At 50.9% G+C, this 22617-nt stretch overlaps 1 protein-coding gene across 2 annotated transcripts in view; it reads right to left on the reverse strand.

Moving 5' to 3' along the window:
• The window catches only part of Cables1 (Cdk5 and Abl enzyme substrate 1), a 99104-nt gene extending 82391 nt beyond the window's left edge, over positions 1–16713 (reverse strand). For both annotated transcript variants that reach the window (XM_051201997.1, XM_051201996.1), the window contains exon 1: positions 15603–16713. In XM_051201997.1, coding sequence (XP_051057954.1) covers positions 15603–16324 — 722 coding nt within the window. In that variant the 5' untranslated portion in view covers positions 16325–16713. The remainder of the gene's footprint in view (positions 1–15602) is intronic.
• Between the last annotated feature and the right edge of the window lie 5904 nt (positions 16714–22617).

The raw sequence follows: 22617 nt of genomic DNA on the forward strand, positions 1-22617 counted from the left end.
ACCAAACACGAGGTTGTGGACAACTGACAGTGTTAAGAATGTACTGGACACCTAGGTCGTAAAGCAGAGCCCAAAACTCGCTTAGACAAAACATTACCCATGTCAAATGGCAACAGGTAGAGGGGAAAGCATGGCCTCTGGGGTCAGATGGAGTCCCAGCTCTGCTGCTTTTAGGGACTTGGGGAGAAAAATCAAAGTCCAGCAAGTTCAGGTCCCCCTTTGACATGGTGTCTTTGGCCCCCATACAATCTGCAGAGGATCAAGAGGGCGTTTGGTCCCAACTTCAAGGTTAGTGAGAATTACAGTCCATGGACCTCACGGAGGTCGTGATCAGTAGGGCTGGGCTTCGAACTCACTACAAGTGACAACTGAGGCTCAAGGAGTTTAAGGGACCCACCTTGAGCCACGGACCCAGGAGAAAGCAGACTGTGCCATGTTTTAGAGTTAGGTGTGGCCATTGGTCCTTTCCCTTGTTTTATTGGTGTGTTTACACACTGTCATGCTTCCCGAAAGTTCACAGGGCCCCATAAGCTGGTAAAGGGAGAGTTCAATAAGCACGGGACCCTTCCCTGTACTCCACCTTCAAACCCTATGCCTCTGCCCAGTCTCCTTATCCCCTCCGCTGTGATGATCATGGGCTTCACTGGCCGTCTGGACTACTGACATCCACTCTCTGACCTCTGCATATCTGTTATTCTTGTCTGTCCCAACCCTTCCAGCTTTGGTTTCTCTGAACACTTTGATCCCACTATATACATCCTGGCTTCTACTGTCTACAAGAGTCCTCCAGTCTCTAATATATGCATGCATACTGGCTTCTCCTGTCTCCCAGTCAACCCTCCCTGTCCATTCCCCTCTGTCCTCAAACCTTACCTCAGCAGCCACTGCCCAGGCAAGCCTTCCTTGACACCAACAAGGTCAGTATCTTCCTGTCTGTATCATGCCTACAACCTTCTATTTGTCTGTTTTCCCTATTCCCAAGCTGGCTTCCATTTACATATCAGTTAATTGCTGACAGGTACCATTCAGACTAACATACATTCTATCAATTCCCAGCTTGTACCTCGAGCCCAGCAAACCTCTCTAACCTTTGCCTTGGCCCAGGCAACTGTGTCTCTGGATGTAAAAGGTTTCTATTTAGCATACATGCTACCCACCCAATTCTTCTCCTTCACTCCCCAAATTCCCTATGTTCCAACTACCCCCATTTTCTTCTTTAAAACACACCTCATGGATCCAGAACATATGGTCCCCAATGCCTAGAACCCACATCCCATCTTTAGGTGATTTTTCCTCTTTGGTTTGTGTGTAAATGGATTATTTTTATTCTTTAGATAGAGACTGGCTAGGTATCCATCTTGCCTCAGCCTTCGGCATGCCAGGCTTACAGGAGTCTACCACAACCAGCTTTAGATCTCTCTCATTGCTTCTCATCTTCTTCAGAGACACCTCTGTCACCATGTCTAACTAACGGAGGAGGCCCCGCACAGCAGCCTCCAGGGTTTGTTTTACTGGCAGTTTTATGAATGCCTTCTTTTCTGCCCATCTCCCACACTAGTGGCTAAGGTGTGTGGGGAGAGTAGCACCCCAGGGCTTGGCACAAAGCAGAAAGCCTTTGAGTCTGTTTGCATGCCTGAGACAATGGCTGTCTACGACCTTCCAGCAGAAGTGACATAAAAGCAAAGCAGGGACAGAGAAACCCCAGAGAGGAGGCAGGACAGCTGAGGTGAGGGAGTTCATCAGAGTCCTACCAGATAGCCAGCTGGCCTTGGGACAGGCAGAAAGAGGAAGGTGTGACAGGGCAGTGGACTGGGGTCTCCCCTCATGCACCACTCCGAGGAGAGCTGATACAGACTGCTTCCACTGACTTGTGAAAGCAGTATAATCCAAAAATCTCATAAAGCACCAACTCTGGCCACACCAATGGGGGTCTCTGTGGTTTTCGCCGGCTGCAGAGAGATGAGCCTCAAGAGGCAAGAAGGCAGTTTGGCTCAACACAACTCAGCGGCTGGTTCAAACTCCAGGAGCCTGAGCCCAAGTCGTTTATTTTAGGAATAGTTAAGCACGGCACAATTTGGTGATGGTTAGCTCAATACCGCAGGAACAGCAAAGCATCCATAAATCTCCTCAAGAAACAAAGCAAATACATACAGCTCAGATGGGACTACATGGGAACTCTTTGTAAAGGCCACAAAGATAAGTTCTATAAATTGACTGAGAAAAGCAAATTTTTGATAAGGGGCTTGGGGTGGGGACCCAGTGCCGGGAAAATTATTAGCCACATAGATAGGGCAAAGGGCACCAGGCTAGTAATCGTGTCGGCTCCCTGCCTTCTGGGTGGACAATGGGCATTGCATCCCTTCCCTTGAAGGGACGACCCTATATGCTTAACATCCCAGATTCTCCTAGTGCTTATCTGTGAGCACAAGGACCTCGAGCCTCCTGCACCTGTCCTGAAGGCCACTGTTTGGGACATATTCAGAGAATTACTGCTCGAAGGCCCGCCAAAGATTTGAACAAAAAATTCAATATCCAGAATGGAGTTTAGATTCCACCCCCAGCCCCTTCAAGTCCCAGAGCCTCAGGCACCACCAAGAGGTCTCCTCTCCCCTAATTTTGGTTTGGTAACGGACTTTGTTGCAATTTAGATCTGGGAATGTCCCTCAAGGGTCATGGTATTACAGGCCTGTGCCCTGGTTACTGAAAGGCCTTTGGTCATCTGGGAGTACGCTCTTCGGGGAGCGGAAGCCCAGGCTCTGCTCTCGCATTCCCTGGCCATGAACTCCACAGTTCTGTGCTATTGCACACTCACTGTGCCAGGCTGCCTACCAGTAGCCCCAAAGATCCCAAGCAATGAGCCAACCTCCCCACGGAGGTCATCTCAGCTATTACAGAGACAGAAAGCTTAGTTAAAAACAAAGAACTTCTGTCCATCCTGCAGGCAGGAAGAGGAAGCCGGTGCATCATGTGAGAACGAGCTCCTGGCTCTGGACCCTGACCCTCAGCCAGTTCTGAAGACAAAAGTCTAAGCTCTGGGTGGGGTAGGACCGCTTCCCCCTGGACCTCTACGGAGGTCTGTGTCTTCCAGCTCCCATTGCTGCCAGCATTCCTTAATGTTCTCTGACCACGCCAGACACATCACGTCAACCTGTCCGTCTTTTTGCTCTATCGAGCTCTCATAGCCTTAGGAAGACACCATCATTGCCTTTGGAGCTACCCTGCTTCAGTACGACCTCATCTTAAATAATCACAACTATAGTCTCAAACCCAGACAACAGTGGACCTGGCCACCAGGTTTTCCCAGCATCCCTCAGTCCCTACCTGTTACAGGGTATGGCTGGTATACACCCCCCCCTACCCTGTACTCTCCAGCCTAGGGCTGGGCTGCCCCCCCCAGGGGCCCTTCCCTATATATCCCAGCCATTTGGTATCTAGTCCTTTCGTCTTCCTTTACTCCCTTGACCGCTTGGCCCAGGCCACCTCTTGGCCTGCAGCTCCTCGCTTGCTCCCCTCCCCCTCCCGGGCCTCTCCTCTGCCGGCCTGGAGTCTTCCTGTCTGTGTTCTCCCTTGTATCCTCCCCATTAAGTCGCATCCTCCTCCTCCTCTTATTTCAATTTTCATTTCATTTCCACGAGGTCCCGTTCTGCAGTTCCAAGCAGGCCGCTGTTCACTGGGAAACACTCAGTAAAACCGAGGTGTCACAAAAGCAGTGACTGTTGTGGGCTCTTCCTGGAGAGTATGTCCATGCCAGACAAAGAGGGCATCAAGGGACCAAAGGGACAATCCCAGCCGAGGCGAGCTAGGCATTTATCTGGGTGACTTACAGGAGGCATGGGTGACTCATTGGTGCATCCCTGAAAGCCCACCTCACCTGTCCCGGCTCCCTCTGAAGCGAGTCTCGCTTTCCCTGAGGGAGCATCCAGTGAGTGCCAAGGTCAGGTGCCCACCATGCTATGACAGATGTTCTGTAGGCCCAGCTTACCCGTCAATCATCTCCAAGACTGCTAGTGCCTCCCACCTCAGCCCATGACAACTCTCACATGCCAGCTCCCCACAGTCCCTTTCCAGTTAGCCTTGCCCTCCGAAGTACTCTCGTGTCTCCTGAGCAGAGCTACATTCAACTCAGAATCAGAGCAGGATGGAGCAAGAGGCTGCACACAATCTGTTAAGGGTCTCATGCCCAGCTCCTGTATATGCAATGGCAATAGGCCCATCTGTGAGGGTCACACTGGGCACTCACACTGGGCATTCACACTGGGCACTCACACTGGGTATTCACACTGGGTACTCACACTGGGCACTCACACTGACACTCACTGGGTATTCACACTGGGTACTCACACTGGGTACTCACACTGGGCACTCACACTGGGTATTCACACTGGGTATTCACACTGGGTACTCACACTGGGCACTCACACTGGGCACTCACACTGGATACTCACACTGGGCACTCACACTGGGTACTCACACTGGCACTCACACTGGGTATTCACACTGGGCACTCACACTGGGCATTCACACTGGGTATTCACACTGGGCACTCACACTGGGCATTCACACTGGGTATTCACACTGGGCACTCACACTGGGCATTCACACTGGGTATTCACACTGGGCACTCACACTGGATACTCACAGTGGGTATTCACACTGGCACTCACACTGGGCACTCACACTGGGCACTCACACGGTACTCACACTGGCACTCACACTGGGTATTCACACTGGGCACTCACACTGGGCACTCACACTGGGTATTCACACTGGGCACTCACACTGGGCATTCACACTGGGTATTCACACTGGGCACTCACACTGGGCATTCACACTGGGTATTCACACTGGGCACTCACACTGGGCATTCACACTGGGCATTCACACTGGGTATTCACACTGGGCACTCACACTGGATACTCACAGTGGGTATTCACACTGGCACTCACACTGGGCACTCACACTGGGCACTCACACGGTACTCACACTGGCACTCACACTGGGTATTCACACTGGGCACTCACACTGGACACTCACTCTGGGCACTCACACTGGATACTCACAGTGGGTATTCACACTGGATACTCACACTGGGTATTCACACTGGGTATTCACACTGGGGCTCACAGCTGCTCTGATTTCAATAATAATGATCAGCTTGGGCCCAGACGGCAGTATTTCCGAGTAAAAGAGAAGTGTCCTGTGTTAGTAAGAGTCACATGTCTGGTCTACTGCTACATTTAGTCCTTCCCTTTCCCTGAACCCCACCACCTTCTCCCCATTTCCAGAGTCCGCTTGAGTCTCCTGAACTCTACAATGGGAACGGCAGGTGGAAAACTGAAAATCCTGGATGTGCACAATTCATTTTCCTGAAAGAGCAGCTGTGACACCGAAGGGACAAAGCTCCCTGTGGGCTCCATTCCGGTCACCCAGAGCCCAGCTGCTTCTCTTCTTGAACGAGAGCTGGGCCCCATCAAAACGAGTCAACCCTGTTCTGCCTGGCTCAGATACCTGGGCAGAACTGACATTGAAACTGCCGCTGTCCCAGCGACAAACAGGTGATCCCTGAGAGCCTCAAACAAGTTCTGAGTGTCTGCCCCGGAGTGCAAAAGGGGCAGGTGAGGGGCCCACGAGAAAGAACATACAACAGGAATCAGTCAAGTCACTGAGGAGCAATGGATTTGACTCCACGTGTCGCGGCCACACTGTCCTGGTCATCCCCAGGAGCCCTCCCTCTGGAGGGGATTCCACGTAGACCCTGGAAGCTGAGCAGGTGGCACCGGGCACCCAACCACAGGGCAAGAGCTCTGCAGAGAGAGTAAGGAAAATGTGTCTCCCTCGCTTGCCCTGAAGAGTGCCCAGTGGGTGTGACACTCCCGGCACGGTATCTCCTGACTGCCATTTGCACACACAGGCAAGATGGGCTGTGGTGCCTCACCTCACCTCTCCCTGTGCTGAGTCAGCAATGGCAAACAAAGCACACTGGGTCTGGCTGTTTGTCGGATGCAGGAGCGCGGGTCCCCACATAGACTGGTCTCAGTAACGACCATTTATGGTATTATAAAAAGGAAGTGACTTGGCCATCCCAGTACCGTGACCCCCGTTCCCCACCATCTTCCCAGGCCTGACCCAACTTCTCAGTTGATTCCTGATGGAAAGCACAGGGGTGTTTGCCAGGTGCAGCTAACTGGATGGACACAGAGGCTTCGATCACCCCGGGATGGGTCACCAGACGGTCAATGTATGGAGACACTGGTTGCCACACACCTCTGGTGTGTGTCAGGGAGTTTCCTGGTGTGAACCCTGAATGCGGGCAGCTCCATCTCAGGTACTAGGTTCCTACACTGAATAGAAAGAGCAAAAGGAACGGGCTGAGTTCACTCCTCCTTGATGCAAGAGCCACGTGACCAGCCACCACGCTGTCCCTGCCAGGAGGGACCACACCCCTTTCGAACTATTATCTGAAACAGTCCTTCTTCAAGAGCTTCTTGACGGATGTTCAGTCACAGCAACAGAAAAGCGAATACATCCCTCAGGGCAGGGATCACGGCCCCATCCACTCACTGAGGACAAAGAGGCAGAGGGGTGGGGAGAAGGCGGAGGCGCCCGTGCCCATCCCCCATGGGAGGAGCTGACCCTGGATTCTTGGGAAATTTTTCCACCACTTCTTTCAACTCAGGGTCCTGCTGGCCTGTCCAGGAGGTTATCACATGCTGTCAGCATGCTCGCTGGGCAGCTACAGTTCCAAACCCTGGCTCGGCATTGTTAGCCTTCACCACTGACCACAACGGACTGTCAGGTCCAGCCTGTAGGGACTTGGGACAGGACAGAGGGAGCATGCTGCAGTGCTCAACAGATGCCTTTGTTTGTGGATGTTTTAAGACTCCCAAGAATTAGGAAACACACATTTTAACACCACTGTGTTCCAACCCTTGGCGACTTTTCTAACCGCTGCCACCTCTGGATGCCTTGATGAGGCCCTTTGTGAGATGTAAACTCCAAACAAATCAAATTTACAATACCCACTGGACAGAGTGAAGGCCACAACCACCTCACACATCTGTCACCTCCCTCCCCAGTGCACTGCACAACCTAAAGCAAATTTCATTCGACTCAGGAGAACCAGCTTCAGCCAGAGATCTCCATCTAACGTGCCCCAAGCACAAAGATTTCTCCACCTCACCAATCTGCTATCATCCACAGCTCCGCCCTCCTACGACGACAAAGTAGACATTTTAGTTTATTAATAATTGGGTCAACAAGGAAAGTGTTTTAAAATGAAAATCAATGTTCTAGGCAAACAGATCTTTGGCCATTGCAAATATTCTAGACACTTGTTGGTATTATCTGTTTGATAACGTCGTCATGATTTCCATTTCCATAAAGGACATGAAATCCTTTAAAACAAGAGTGACACTGAGTCACTCCATACACTCCCATGATACTGCAACACCCAAAGTGCTAAGGCTCTAGGCTCTAGAGCTTTCTAACATGCAGTAATAAGCCCCAGGCCACAACAGTGACAACCTCATTCAATATGAACTAGTGTGCAATTATCCAGACTACTCCCACAAACCGAGCAGGGCTGGGAAACCCCACCAACAGTATGCATGTTCCTGGAAGTCTCAGAAAACAAACCAAACACAAAACCACGGCACTGTAGCTCTTAAACAAAAGGTTAACCAATGAGTTCATCACTCCCACACAGTGCTGAGTGCTGGGCACAGGATTCTAGCTTCGGTGTCTAATTTTGTGGGCTTTAAAAACAAATTTATTTTTTTTTAAGTTGGGGGGTGCTGCAGGTACCCCAATAGGCCAGAAGAGGGTATTAGATGATAGGATCTGAAGTTCCACTCAGCTATGAATGGTTCAGTGTGAGAACTGGGGTCCAACTCAGGTCCTCTGCAAGAGCTGTACATGTTTTTAACCACCGAGCCATCTCTCCATCCCTGTAAGTTTTGTTTTAAAATTTACACAGACCAAACTCAAATGATGGGTTTGGCTTTTGCTTCCTTTTGTGGTGGTGCTGGGGAATCAAACTCGGGCTTCCTGTATGCTAGGCAAACGTGCTGCCAAGTGGGCTGCATCCACAGCTCTTATATTTGGAAGTGGAAAATAAGACAGTAATCCTGGGGGAGACTCACATCACCTCCTGCGGCAGAGTCTTGCTATGTAGCACAGGCCAGTCTTGAACCCATGCTGGTTCTCCTGCCTCCATCTCTACGCAGGGTTGCAGGCAAGAACCACCATGCCTAGCTTCTCGGCAGATTCTTCAGAAACGGGTTTTCCATGGGCTTCCTTTGATGTGGACATTGTCACAGCCCCCCGAGGGAAAAAATGCAACACAAACGTGAATCCATAGGGCACACCAGTTCTTAGGAAGCCAGGAACCAGCTGGTGGTCGGGTAGATTCCTACAGTGTTAACAGTCCTGTGCTAAGGAGTTCAGTTTACTAGCCGGATCAGAGCTCACCATCAGTTCTGTCAAAACTTCCTGTAGGCAAACCCAGCCCATCATTATAGCTAAGAGGTTTTATCAAGTCTCCATAAACTTAGTCTCCTCAGCTCTAAAGAGGGTAGAATCTGACTCCCACAGGGATATGCAACAGATAAAGCTCAAACACAGAGCAATGAAAGGGAGTCTCACCTGCTGGAGGAGGTGGACGGGATGGTGCAGGCCGTACAGGCAGCCTCAACTCACTCCAGGAGCTGGCTAAGGCTGGGATGGGCCCTGCAGGTTGCAGGACAGAGGGGGTTAAATTTCCTGCCCCACCAGATAAGCTGGGGCAGGAGTGATGGCTGAGAAAAAAATAAAAGGCCTGGGAATTGGGGGGGGGGGGCAGTGATGTGGGAATATGGTCTTGGAAGAAACGGATGAGCTTGAAGTTGAAGAGGTTTGGCCAGGTGCCAGGATCTAGTTTCTCTGTTTGGCGGAGGATGTAGCTCCCAAAGGTAAACCATTTTGCCTGATAGAGTCAGACCCTGGGTCTGTCCCCAGCCCTGCCAAAATTAAACCCGAACCTTCTTACTGACACTATCAGGCTGTTGTGGATCCTGGCTTTGTTTTGTCTCTGTGGTCACTGCAGAAAAAGAAATCCATTTTGGTGAGACCTGGCCCCACGAGATCTACCCAAGGGTGCTGACATCAGACAAGCCAGAGAGGTCAATGGATTATGGAAGAGCATCGTGATTCTGTGTGATGTGCCGGGGACTCTTCCCAGGGAGAAGTCTACATGCACAGCTGTGACGGCAGTCTTAGGAGAAGCATCCAATGCATTGGTGTGGAGGCTGGAAAGCAGCAGCCAGAGTCAGCCAGAGCCGCTCTGTGAGGAATATAAAGAATACGACTGGAAGGGTCAGATGTGGGTCTCAGGTGAGTCTCCCTACCCAGAGAGATGAAAAGATGAACCCAAAAGAAGAAAGGGTTCTCTGAAGAACACAATGTCATCTAGGACAGAGCTGCCAATGGTGGGCAGAAAGTGAGCACCCAGCAGGCCACAGGTGCCACGATTTTGCTGGATCGAGCCAGGAAATAAATAGCTGAGGCTTCTGCTGGTCACCTATAGTCTGTCACAAACACCTCAGCTCTGTCACCCTAGCAGACAGCCAAAGATAGTGCAGATGTGTGTGTGATATGTGGGTGTGGCTGTTTCCAAGACATCAATATATAAACAGCCAAGGGGACACACCTTGCTGATCCCTTCACACTGTGAAGATAAGGAAGATTCAAACAAAGGACAAAGGCCCCTTGAAGGGGCAGTGTGATCGGGACAGTAGGAACGGAAAGCAAGGCTGGTCCCCGCGCACAGACTATGACAATTGGGCAGGGACAGAACCAGGGGAGTAAGAGGTAGTAAAGGGGACAGGCACCACCTGAAGAGGGTCCCAAGTAGGTTCCGGATGGGAATTCACTACTGTGGTCCCAGAAAGCCCTTGACCCACATAGATCCCTCCTAGGACGACACAAAGGAAGAATGTAAATTAGGGAATCAGGGTGGGCAGTGATCTTTGAAGTCATCAAGTCAGCTACTGTGGGCTGGAGTCAACAAAGAAATGGTAACACAGAGGTGTGCAGGCACCAGCACATTCCGAAGACCCTAGAACCATGCCCCACATATGGACTGAGGGGCCCTGGGCAAGTTACTTAACCTCTCTACACCTTAAAACAGGTCTCAGGATCGCCATAAACAGGACTCAGCGAGTCCTCATAACTTGCTACCTGTGTGTTAAGTAGTGATTCTGTGTCCAAGGTCCTGTCCCAGGCCTCACATGGGAGGGTGAGAAGTATCCACGCTCTATGGGAGCTCAAACCAAGAGCTTCCCTACCATTCATCCCTGTGCTAAAACACGAGTTGACTTGTGCCACTCAACACGGAGAGCGGCCCAGTTCTGTGATCAGCGCTGTGGGACCGTGTAACTGAAAATCATCACGGTCAGCTTTTGTAGAATGAATACACGATGCAGGATGTCAAGACCCATGACTAGAGTGTCTTCTTCATACCTGGCAGATAAACAGAGTGCCCAAGGTCACCCTCTGCCTGCTATGTGACGTTGGACGCCTGCTGCACTCTTGGCTAGGGCTACAATCATCTATCTACACAGCTCTTTAAAAACGGGCCACTTGGAGTTCTTCCGCCCACTTCCTGGATGGAGGGGTGTTGACTGGGAATGGCCACCCAGGCAGGCCAAGGCCTTCGGAAGTCTGAAGTCCAATGTGACCTTCCAGTTTCTCAGATGGCACAGCCGTAGGTGGTGGCTATCTGTAATCCCAGCACTGAAAAGACAGGAGTTGGGGGGGGGCAGAAATTCAAGACCACCCTTGGCAGCAAACCAAATCTGAAGCTGGGCTATTTGAGACTTATGTCAAAATAAATAAGCCTACCCTACACTGAAGGGAGTCCTGCCATTCGACTTACTCAAGAATGTTTTCCAAGCAGGTTCATGAACAAACTCACCACTGCTTTGCATCTAATTATCTTTTGTTTTTTTGTTTGCTTGTTTTTGTTTGTTTGTTTGTTTGTTTTGGTTTTTGTTTTTCGAGACAGGGTTACTCTGTGTAGCCCTGGCTGTCCTGGAACTCATTCTGTAGACCAGACTGGCCTTGAACTCAAAGAGATCTGCCTGCTCTCTCATTTACCTCTACAGATACACCCTAGATCTTCCCAGCAGGCCACAGGCCTTCTTATTCTACTAGCCCTGGACAAACAGGCTCCTGTATTCAAAGCCTTTCCTACCAGGAGGAAACAGGTTGAGAGCCCAGAATTCCCAAAGCTGGTTCTGGATCAGGTCAGCAACTCACACTGTCTCCTCTTACTCTGCCTGGAATGTCACTGGCCACCCCTCCTCCCCTAACTCCCCAGGGACGTGACTATACAGGCACCAGCACCTTCTGGGCTAGCTGCCGGGTGGGCAAGGCAGGGCCCAAAGTGGCTTCCATACTTCTCCCAGGGAGCATACACCTGGCTTCCAATTTGTTCAGCCTCCCCAGCTCACACATGCTGCAGACTTTGTCACTGTAAGAACACTATGTAGGCTTGGGCCTGAGATTGAGATGCCCCTGCCATGAGCCAAGGCTATTTGCTAGTGTCCCTTAGGCCACTGTAAACCTCCGTGGCCAGCCAGTCTTCAGAAAGCACTGTCCTAGAGCCTAGCTCTGTCAAGAACACGGCTCTGGATTCTGGAACCATGGTTCAGAGGTAACCTGGGTTTCCTGACTGCCAGTCACAAAGCAGGGAGGTGACAAAGTTAGGGGCAAATGGCCTCACACTGAGGTGAGCAATAGCACAGAGGAGGAGGCAGAAGCCCACTGTGGGCAGGAGAAGCAGTCAGCAAAGAGCCTGGGCTCTGCTCTGAAAGGCTGGGGATTCCCGAACCAGTGACCCTTGAGCACAGCCCAGCTTCACCTCAGGAAGCTGTCAGACCTGGACAGTGCTCCCCACCACGGTAACTGCTGTAACCCAGGGCTGGTTAGTTGGTCAGAAAGAACAGCCCAGGCTGGGCATGCTCCTCTTGTCTCAGGGTCCTGAGTTCCACGATTACGGACAAAAGCTACCTTGAATGACTAGACTACCTGCTTCTTAAGAATATATCCCCAGGGCACATTAACTACACTGACATCCAACAGCCCTACCCCTAGAGCACATTTAGCATTCAGTCAGTTTTAGCATTCAGAAAGCCAAGTACAACCAAGACATTTGCAAGGGCCTGAGACACAGGCCAAGAGGAAAGTGACTCAGAAAGGTTGATTCACCTGCCCAGGGTCACACAGCTCTCACAGTGGCATCATTATTCCAACGTGAGTCCTTCATCATATGGCCTCCTTCCACTGCAGACCTCACTCTGTATGGGACATGTGGGGTGTAACACAGGAGTGCTGACTCGGGTGTTCTATTTTTAAACAGCATGTTCACTGCAGCCCTCTGGCTGGCGCTCACACCTGAGCCCGCTCTGCACTGCAAGGTGGCTGTCTGCCAGACAGGAGCTTCCAAGGCTCTCTGAAGCCAGCTGTGGCCTGGCATGATTTTAAAAATAAATAAATAAATAGATAGATAGATAGATAGATAGATAGATAAAATAAGCCTTAAAATACATTTCTAAAATCTGCTCCCTTTTAATATTAATACCTTGCCCTATTAATACTTTGCCCATGTGGGGCTCACTGCCCCAGACAAGGGGAAACAAGGAATTCAATGGCAGCTGGTGGCTTCCATCCCAGAAACCCCAGGCCTGCAAAGAGACCAGCACACCAAGGCTCGCAGGATCCATGGGAGCCCTGCAAACAGAATGGAGCCTAGGAAGTGTAACAAAGTTGGAGGGTAAAACAGGGAAGAAAAATGTCAGCCCATGGGATGAGGGTTAGAGAAGCACAGGAACAACAGGCCTGCCCTGCTCCAGACAAATTGCCACAATCAGCAGCCTACTGTGTGCAAGGCAATGTTAAGGCTGAGGGGCGGCAGGGAAGAAGCCATGTTCGGATGGCAAAGCCCCAGGTTCTTCTCCAGTCCCAAGCTGGGTGCTGTGGTCAGGGTGCTGCTCAGTGGGCCAGTGTGAGACAGTACTTCAATCGCTCTGAGCCCACACACAGGGCAGCTGTGAGTCAAAGGCCCCTGATGTCCAGTTTGTGTGTACGGAGACGGTGACCACTGCTTGGACTCATGGTTACTGAGTATGTACCCTAAGGCCCAACCACAGAAATGCTCCTCCCACTGCGGTTCAAACATGAACAGCAAAGCCGTTCTCTAAGTGGTTTTCTAAGAGTCCAGACGAGCCAGGGTTATAGCTCAGTGGCAGAGGGCTTCCCCAGCATGCCTGAGGAGCTGGGTTCCATCCCCAGTCTCTCAAAAGTCCAGAGGGAAGAAATCAGAAGGAGTCTTAGGAGTCCAGGTCTTGGCGCTGAGGTATATGTATATACACACACACACTCATGACCAGCTCAATATAAAAAAGATGAAATTCACTACAAAAAGCATGAATTTGAGATTCACTAAGGCAGTGAGTCAGTCACCTGGGAAACTTGGACGTGAACTCACATAGGTCACAGGGTCCATGAGGCTAAGGGGCAAGGGACCACAGTTAGGAGAAACAAGGCTCCATAGAGTTTCTTACAGAGCTAGAAAGAACCCACAGAAAGTCCAAATTGATTGGAAGTTCACATCCCAGGAGCATTTTTATAAAGCAGTGTATGGAGAGAGCTCCACCGGCCAACCAGCTTTGGAAAGCCACTCCACCGGGAAGGCAATGAATAGCAGAAGGCTGGCCCCACCTGGCCTTAGGTGAGTGTGAGCAGGTAAAAGTCCTCTTCGGGGACCATAAAAGTGACACACCTCAAAGGTCTCTGCTGCCACCCTGACCTTCCTCCTGCCCCCTCTATGAAGAACTGCCAGAAAAGCTTACCTATCATCTTGCCAAACACAGGCGATTCAGAAGTAGTTTGATAAAGGACAACTGCCAGGCAAGGACACACCTTTGACATTAGCGCATGCATGCTGAGGTGTGTTTGGAAAGAATAGACTCTAGCTGGACCTGTGAGTTTGAGACACACCTTTGACATTAGCACATGCATGCTGAGGTGTGTTTGGAAAGAATAGACCCTAGCTGGACCTGTGAGTTTGAGGCCAGACTGGTCTACAGAGTGAGTTCCAGGGCAGCCAGGGCTCTTACATAGAGAAATATTGTCTAGAAAAACCACAATAAATAAGTAAATAAGGCACCCTACAGGTTCCCAGGGCTAGGCTTAGCAAGGGTGTCCCTTGACTCAAAATGCTCTGTGCTTCACACCTCTTGAATGAGTTCCTGGGGGAATAGTGGGGGGCCATCCCATTTCCACAGCTGCCCTGCAGGCCACACACTGGCTTAACACACCTCAAGTTTATTATAATGCTTGCCATAACCCTCTGTTGGCCTTAGTCCGGAGGCACTAAGAGCTGAGTGTGAGATTGCCCATCCACTTTCCGGGACAGACATGTTCTGACGACCCAGTGTCACTAATTCACCGGTGCCATCAGTGGGCTGCCTCCAGGGACCCCAACCCTGCAGCAGCATGGGTCTGATTACACACACTGGGAAGCCAGCAAACTTCCAGGCACGCCCAAGCTAGTTCTCTTCTCATTCCATGAAGCAAGAAGTTTTCCAACAGGCCACCTTCTTTCTTTCTTTTTTTTTTTTTTCAGGCCAGTGTAAGTTGAGCTCCCACTGGAGCATTACTGGAGAGCATCGGGAGCAGAGGCCCTCTCCCTGCCTACCTCGATGCCCACAGACGGTTGGCAAGGGCCTATCCCTTAAAGGAAAACAGAGGCTCTGGTTGCCCAAGTTATTGCTATGGAACTAAGATAGTCACTGCTATAATTTCTTGCTAGGGAGGAAGGACTCATGCCACAGGCCTACAGAGCCCCACCTACTCCATACCCCATACACAACCAAGGTCAACCGCCCTAACACACTGCAATGAACTCCAGCTATTCTCCACTAAGCAGGTTTCACATTTTTGCCAGGATGTCACAACCCTGCAGATAACTCACACAAGCACAAGCAAGCTTACAACTCTTGCCAGTTTTTCTCGGAATGGAAGTCTCAGGCCATATTTCCTCTTTATCCCCCACCCCCTAGGCCTGGACCAAGGAAATGCCAGAAAAAGTTTCCACTTCTTAGAAAAACAAAAGGAAAACACGATTTTCCCGGGCTCCACAAACTTTCCAAAGGGGTTCCCACGTGTCTGCTATTAGTTGGGGATCCAGAGCGCCGCCCTACCCCGGCCCCACCCACTGCACCCGGCAGCGCTCGCCCCGAGCTGGGGACGCGCCTCCGGGTCTGGACTGGTTTTCAGGAAGCTGGTGATCTCGCACCGGGGAGGCTTGAGAACAGTTTTTTAGCAGCTTCTTTCAACTACCTGGCCAAAGCAGAGGCATAGTACGCCAGCTTTGCTAGTGCCGGGTTCATGCACACGTGTGACCACATACTCCCTGGGCCCCCCTTTTCACATACTCTAGTGGTTTGGGATTCCGGCCAGGAGTCCGGGGACTAGCTAGGCGCACTGGGGAGCGACCCCAGTGGGGTTCCTGTCACAGGGACACCGCAAAGCTGGGAGCGCCTGGCCTCCAGAATACTCACCGGGACCTCTGCAGCTGCTCCAAGGCGCTAGTGCTGCCGCCCTGGCCTGGCTGCTCCAAGGCGCAGTAGTTCTGCGAGTTCTGCCTGGAGAAAGCGATGGGCAGGATTCCCTGAGTGAACGAGTTGAGGCGGCCCCGACTGCCGCTCGCACTCCCGGGGGTCCCGGAGCCCAAGAAGCTGGCCAGTGGCACCTGCACGTTGCTGAAGGCATCGTCCTCCTCCAGTTCCTCCTGTCCGGCGCCTCCCGGCCCGTCGAGCAGCTGCAGTTGAGCACTGGTGACGGCTGGGGCTGAACGGGGAGGCAGCGACTCCCCCGACGCTCGGGGGACCAGGGATGGTGGCAGCGGGCAAGGGCCGGAGCCGGCGGTCCACGGCGCGGCCACGGTGCCGGGAACCGAGAACGTGTTGCAGCTGGCGGCCAGCAGGCTAAGCCGAGCCCTCGCTCCCGGCTTGGTCGCGCCGCCCTCCTCGCGGCCGCCCCATTCGTCGTCCTGCAGTGGCGGCCGTCCGTCCAGCGAAATGTTGGTGAGGAAGGACAGGGCAGCCTGGCGGCGCCGCGGGTCCACGCGCGGCTTGCGGACAGGCTCGGGTTGAGCGGCGGCCGGAGGCGGCGGCAGCTGCACCCCGCTGGTGGCCGCCGAGTCCGTGACGCCGCGGCGGCTGCTGCTGCTGCTGCTGCTGCTGCAGGCGGCCGTGCCCGCGGTGGCGGTCGCCGCCGCCATTGTGTCCGTCTGCGGCGTCAGTTCCGCGGGGCCGGAGAAGCGAGCGGCGAGTGCCTAGTGTTAAGCGGCGGCCGCGAGGCTCGGCGACCCGGGCTGGGCAGGGTGCGGGGCGCGGGCGGTGTGCGAGGCGGCGGCCCTGCCCTCCCGCGGGCGGGCCATGCTCGGTCCTGGGCGCTCGGACGCCGCCGGGACTCACGCGCGCCGGGTTCGCCCTCCGCGCCCGGGACCCACGCGCGCCTGGCCTGCCCTGAGCGCCGCGCGATCGCGGACTCCCGGGCCCGGCCGCTCGTATTTATAGGTGCGCGCGCCCCGCGCTCGCGCTCCGAAGCGCTCTTTGCAATAACACAGTATCACGTGTGGGGAATGCGACCTGGGAGGAAAACAAAGCCGCAGGCGGAGTCCGCAGCAGCGGGAGGCGACGGTGCAGGAGGAGGTGGAAGAGGAGGAGGAGGAAAGCAGTGAGCCCGGCGCGTGGCAGGGCGGGGGCTCACCCGGCCGGTCCCCACGGTCCCGGCTGTTCCTGGGGCGCGCGGAAGCCAGGTGCTGGAGGCGAGCACGTCATCCCTGTACGCTCAGGCGGAGAATCGCGGGTGTTCACAGAGCCCGGTGAGCCACAGCCCAGGATGGTGCTCCCAGCAGAGTTACCGGGAGATCACCTGGAGCCTTTGCCCCGCGACCGAGGAACCGAATCCAGAGGCCTGGATACACCGGTCCTTGTTAACAGTTACGTGGGAGGTCACACCTTCCTACATGGACATTGTTATCGAAAGTGTCGCTAACCATTGGGATGTACCACCCCACAACACCCCCCCCCCCACACACACACACAAACACAAAAACACACTCTCTTGTGCCGCTGCCAAGATGAGGGATGAAAGCATCTAGGCATCTAGTTGCCTGGGTGTTCGGGCACCTTCTAAGTGACCAGCTGATTTACACACACACACACACACACACACACACACACACACCTTCTGTGAAGATCTGAGCATGTTGTCACCTCGCAAATGTCTGCGAGTGTAATCTCTTTACTCCTCTATAAACGGAGACAGATGTGGACAGTCATTCCCATTTATTTCATAAACATCTGTTTGGCTCCTGGTTCTGTTTCAGAAATACGGATTCCTGCCTAAGGACACAGCAACTCTGGGCTCATCCCCCCCCCCCAACAAGTGGTTTGGGGACTTGAACTGCTACACAAGACCTCCACCCAGTTCTCTACATTTGGGTGACTTAGTAAACAGTATGGAACAACTGTCGCTGTGACACCCAAGAAGCCTTGCTGCACTTTCTCTGTGGAAAAAGCAAAGTGTTTAAGATGAACGGATTAATTCAATTAGAGGTTTAAATTTAGCCTTAGAGCTAATGGGTAACTCTACATTGAAATTCCACTCCATTTCAGCAGAGTAAATTAAGTATCGGAGAGCAAGCATACACTGCTCAGAGATGTGCAGCCAGCCCAGAGTCAGAGATAGGTGGGTTTGGGTTACGGGTACTAGAGACAAACAGGTCACGTGGTCGTTTGCAAGAACACTTGTTCAGATGTAATCCTAGACCGTATTTAGGTCGTATGAAAAAGCAGAGGATGTTGTCTACTTCCAATTCACAACAATTAAAGTCTAGCGACCAAGTCTGGATTTCACCAGGTTTTTAATTACTTTGACTATCCTGAAACTTCAAGTCACTTAATTACAATTGACTTAAATTTACCTGTTCACTGGCCTAGCTTTTCTTGAAAGTAGTATTAAATGAGACTCCAATTCTGCCCCTGTAAGAGAAAAAAAAATGTATACTATTTCAGAACATAAAATGATGTTTTAAACAAACAGGAGAGGGGACTCACAATCTCATTGTCTATGGAAATATTGTTAATATTTTATCATTTTTGTTTTGAGTATTTGTATTTTTATCTTTCTATCTTGGGTATATTTTGGAACGGAAGGGAAAGCAGGCTGCTGTGCCGGGATTTTGCCTGCCGTTCCTCTTCCCATTTGGAATACCCTTGTGTAGCGTCATTATAACGGCTCGTGGCACTCAACTCAAGTATACCTGGCTAGACTCCTGTATTTGTAAGGTTGTTGGCCCCATCTCTGCCATCAAGAAAGCAGCAATGACAATCTTTCAGCCTTTGTACTATGAAGGGCGTCTACCTATAGATCTATATTGTTTACTTATGGCCTTCGGGGACAGTACTGAGGACTCCAGGTCTCACTCAGCCTAGGCAAGAACTCCATCACTGAACTTTATCCCAGCTCTCTTTTCTTGTTTCTAGATTATGAGACAGGGTCTCTGGAGTCTAGGGTGGCCCTGAATTCGTTTTGTAGTATAGGCAGGTCTTGAACTTACGAACCTTCTGCCTTGGTTCCCAAAAAGGTAGTATTATAGGCCTGTCACTCAGTATCCCAGACTACCATACAATATTAACATTTTTCAGTTTAAACTGAAGCTTGTCTAGGGAAGATCTAATCTGCCTCTGGAATTCTTGCTGGGCACTGGCACATTTTCAGCAAATTCATTTATTTGACCATTTGATATAACTCTGCTTACTTTAAGTTCCAAGTAGGCAAATTGATTTCAGATGTTTATCATCAAATAACAATCAATCAATGTCTACTTAGTGTCCATGTCCCTGTGATCCCCTAGTGGGGGTCCTGAGAGATGACTTATTGTTCCCCAACAGTGTGACAGCCACAATGTGCTGGACCACCCGGAGGTAGTGGTAAAAGAGGTATTGTTGTTACTGATACTTTAATGACAAGGCACCAAAAAAAAAAAAAAAAAATTCTCTCACTGGTCACTGGGCCAGCACACAAACAGACCCATGAGTGTTTCTGCTCCCTCTACTGGTAAGGCTATTTTATAGACAGAGTCGGTCTCCATGTTTCATTCTATATTCATCCTAGAGAGTCAACTAGAGTAGAAATACAAACTGTGAAGTAAGAGATCTGGGTTCCTAGAGTCAGCCACTTAACCTATCTCAACTTTTCTCTAATGGGTTGCTCTGGTTTTCAGAGGAACCTACACCAGAAATACCTAATAATCTCTGATGCACTTTTAAAATGCCAGATTCCATTAACAGCACCCAAAACGTCTTAGGTCCTGAATTATTCCAAATTCATTAATCTGTAACTATTAGTTGTTGGATCATTTATTATGGAGCAGCTTCTACTTGCACAGTGCCAGTGTGGGGCAAAGGAATAAAAGAAGTGTGCTTTGTATCCACTTGATAGCTGAAACAGTGGGAAACCAAAGCTGATGGTCAGGTGAGCAGTGGCTTGTTAGAATGGGAAAGGAAGCTTCTGGGGGTTGTGTTTCTAGACAGGGTTTCTCTGTGTAGCCCTGGCTGTCCTGGAACTCACTCTGTAGACCAGGCTGGCCTGGAACTCAGAGACATACACCTGCCTCTATCTCCTGAGTGTTGGGATTAAAAGCATGTGCCGCCACCACCCAGCCTTGAAAAGGGAGCTTTTAATTTGAAGTGAGCCCTGTTTGGGGAGGCATTAAGCAACACCAGAATTTGAGCTGACCTAGGAAGTTGCTATGAGCCAGACACCACAGGTCCTTGTGATAAAAGGCTGTTCCTCAAGGAGGTGTGGTTTGGAGCTGGGGAAGAGGAAGTGAGGTCACTGAAAACATGCCCCAGAAAGACTGTGGGATTCTGACACCTTCTGTGGTTCATCCCAAACTTGAGGGGAGTGGTTTTGCCCAGCTCATAGTCCACTACAATATGCGCCTCTTCATTGGTCTAAGAGCCTTTGGAACAATCATGTATTACAGGAAACTTCAAAATGAAAAACTAAAATAAACCTTTCTTTTAAACTATATTTTTAATGTTTTAGAGTGTGTGTGAGTGTGTGAGTGTGTGTGTGAGTGTGTGTGTGTATGTGTGAGTGTGTGTGTGTATGTGTGAGTGTGTGTATGTGTGAGTGTGTGAGTGAGTGTGTGTGTATGTGTGTGTGAGTGTGTGTGAGCGTGAGTGTGTGTATGAGTGTGTGAGTGTATGTGTGAGTGTGTGTGTGAGTGTGTGTGTGTGTGTGTGTGAGTGTGTGTGAGCACATATATGGAAATCAGAGGACAGTACTAGGGAGTTGTTTTTCTCCTACCATGTGGCCTTGGACATCAAATTCAAATGATCAGGTTTGGCAGCTGGAGCCTTTATCTGATGAGCCACCTCTCTCAAACCTTTTCTCTATAAGTTAATTAGCTAAGTATTTGTTAGAGAAATAGGTAAGTTTGCGTTTAAATTTCTTATGCACTGTGGACATACAGGAATAGAAAGTGAAATGCAATTCTCCCCTCAACTCACCCCATTTTCAAGTCTGGAAGCTTCCTTTGCCTCCATGGACCCAAAATGCATACACTGTTTAGGTCAAGGGATCCCGTACCTGGCCTTTTTACCTGGAGAGGGTACAACAAAGAAACAAACCCTACATAAAATTGATGACCCTTAAAAATAACATGACAAACCAGTAAGTCTGGAAATTGTCTGAGGGTAGAGGACATCGTCAGAAGTTGACACAGGAGAAGTAAGTCTTTAGACTCAGACGCACCAGGCTCCTGTGCCTGCTCAGACCCTTCCAAGCAGGTCTCCAGCTTGGATAAGTTCCCAGCTCTGTGCCTTGGTGCTTTGGTGTGTCTAGGTGGGGTTGGTGGCATTTCACCTTGCAGGCTTGGGAGCATCGCTGGTGATTGGAGTTATGTAACCAGCATCATGCTGTCTGGCACTCGCAAAGAGCTATTTTTAGAAAGAACCAAACTCTAGGAGCCTCACAGAAGGGCCAGGATGCTTTGGGTCCTAGTTGTGATTTTCCTGGTGCAGACAGGACTGGAAGAGACCCTGGCCATGCACTTTTACAGATGTGGAGGCTGTGGCCCACTGCTGGGGCACACAGCAGACTAGTGGATCTGAAATAGAGGCCTGGTGTCCTGAGAACCCTGCTTCCCTGTCCAGGGTAGCTAGGCCCGAGGCCCCCCACTTGGAGAAGTTGACCTTGCTTGAATATGTGTCACCTCTGTTGAGTTGAGGGAATGGGGATGGAGAGAGAAGGTAGGGCCATGGCCACTGGCTCCTCCTTAACAACTTCCTTCCTTGGTTTTTCCTGGGACTTCTGGGATGAGATACAACATTTGAATAAAATATGAAGCCGGGGGGGGGGGGGGTAAAAAAAGTCACAAAGTTGGGCAGTGGTGGCTCACGCCTTTAGTCTCAGCACTCAAGAGGCAGAGGCAGGCAGACCTCTGTGAGTTCGAGGTCAGCCTGGTCTACAAAGCTACACAAAGAAACCCTGTCTCGGAAAAAACAAAAAGTCACTGAGTGATGCATAGCCACATAAAGCAGCTTATAAAATGTGACTTGTAGCTCTCATCCCCACATGCCAGTCCCATGCCAGGTTCTCCACTAGATTCTGTGAATTCCAGGGCAGGTGAGAAGCGGGCCTGTCCTGGGGCTCCCAACAGAGAAAGTCAGGATAGCATTAGCACTGCGATGCACTAAGTGTTGAAGAGAAAGGAAGAAGAAACTGCAGGGAGCAAAAGCTGCATGGCAGCCGCTAGCATTGCTCCCAGAACAGCCATCGCTTCAGCCTCTGCCACCAAGGCCATTCCTCAGGACAGGGCCTCTTTGTTGGTGGTCGCGGTGGTTTTTCAAGGCAGGGTTTCTCTGTGAAACAGTCCTGGGTGCACTGGAACTCACTCTGTAGACCAGGCTGGCCTTGAACTCACACCTTTTCATGAACTCTTTAAAGCTGTGTGCCACCACTGCCCAGCTGGGGCCAGGGCTTCTTAAACTCTTCCACTTACAACCCCTTTTTTGCCAAATTTTCATGCGATCGCAGTACACAGGTATATAAAACACGTACACAAAACATTTACTGGTGAGAAGTCACGGAATTTGCTTAAAAGAATTTTGATACTCACATAAATTTGCCATTGATTCAAGAGGAATTCAAATTTGTACACTAACGGATGTATGTAAAGTTGAGCCTTGGCTGACATTTGATAGTGCAGGATGCAACACAACCTGGTTGTCTTCGGATTTGATTCATCAGAGCTGAGAGCATTGTCTCACACGGGACAGAACAGGACCTGGGAGCTGGGGAGACAGCGCATTGGTTCACAGCACCTGTTGCTCTTGCAAGGATCCAGGTTTGGTTTCCAGCAACCAGCTGGTGGCTCACAACCATCCTTAATGCCAGTTCCAGGAAATCCAATGCCGCCTTCTGACACCACACATACACGATGCATATACATACATGCAGACACATACATGATGTACATACATACAAGCGGGCATA

The sequence above is a fragment of the Phodopus roborovskii genome, unplaced genomic scaffold (assembly GCF_943737965.1).
Source record: "Phodopus roborovskii unplaced genomic scaffold, PHOROB, whole genome shotgun sequence".
Taxonomy (NCBI): Eukaryota; Metazoa; Chordata; class Mammalia; order Rodentia; family Cricetidae; genus Phodopus; species Phodopus roborovskii.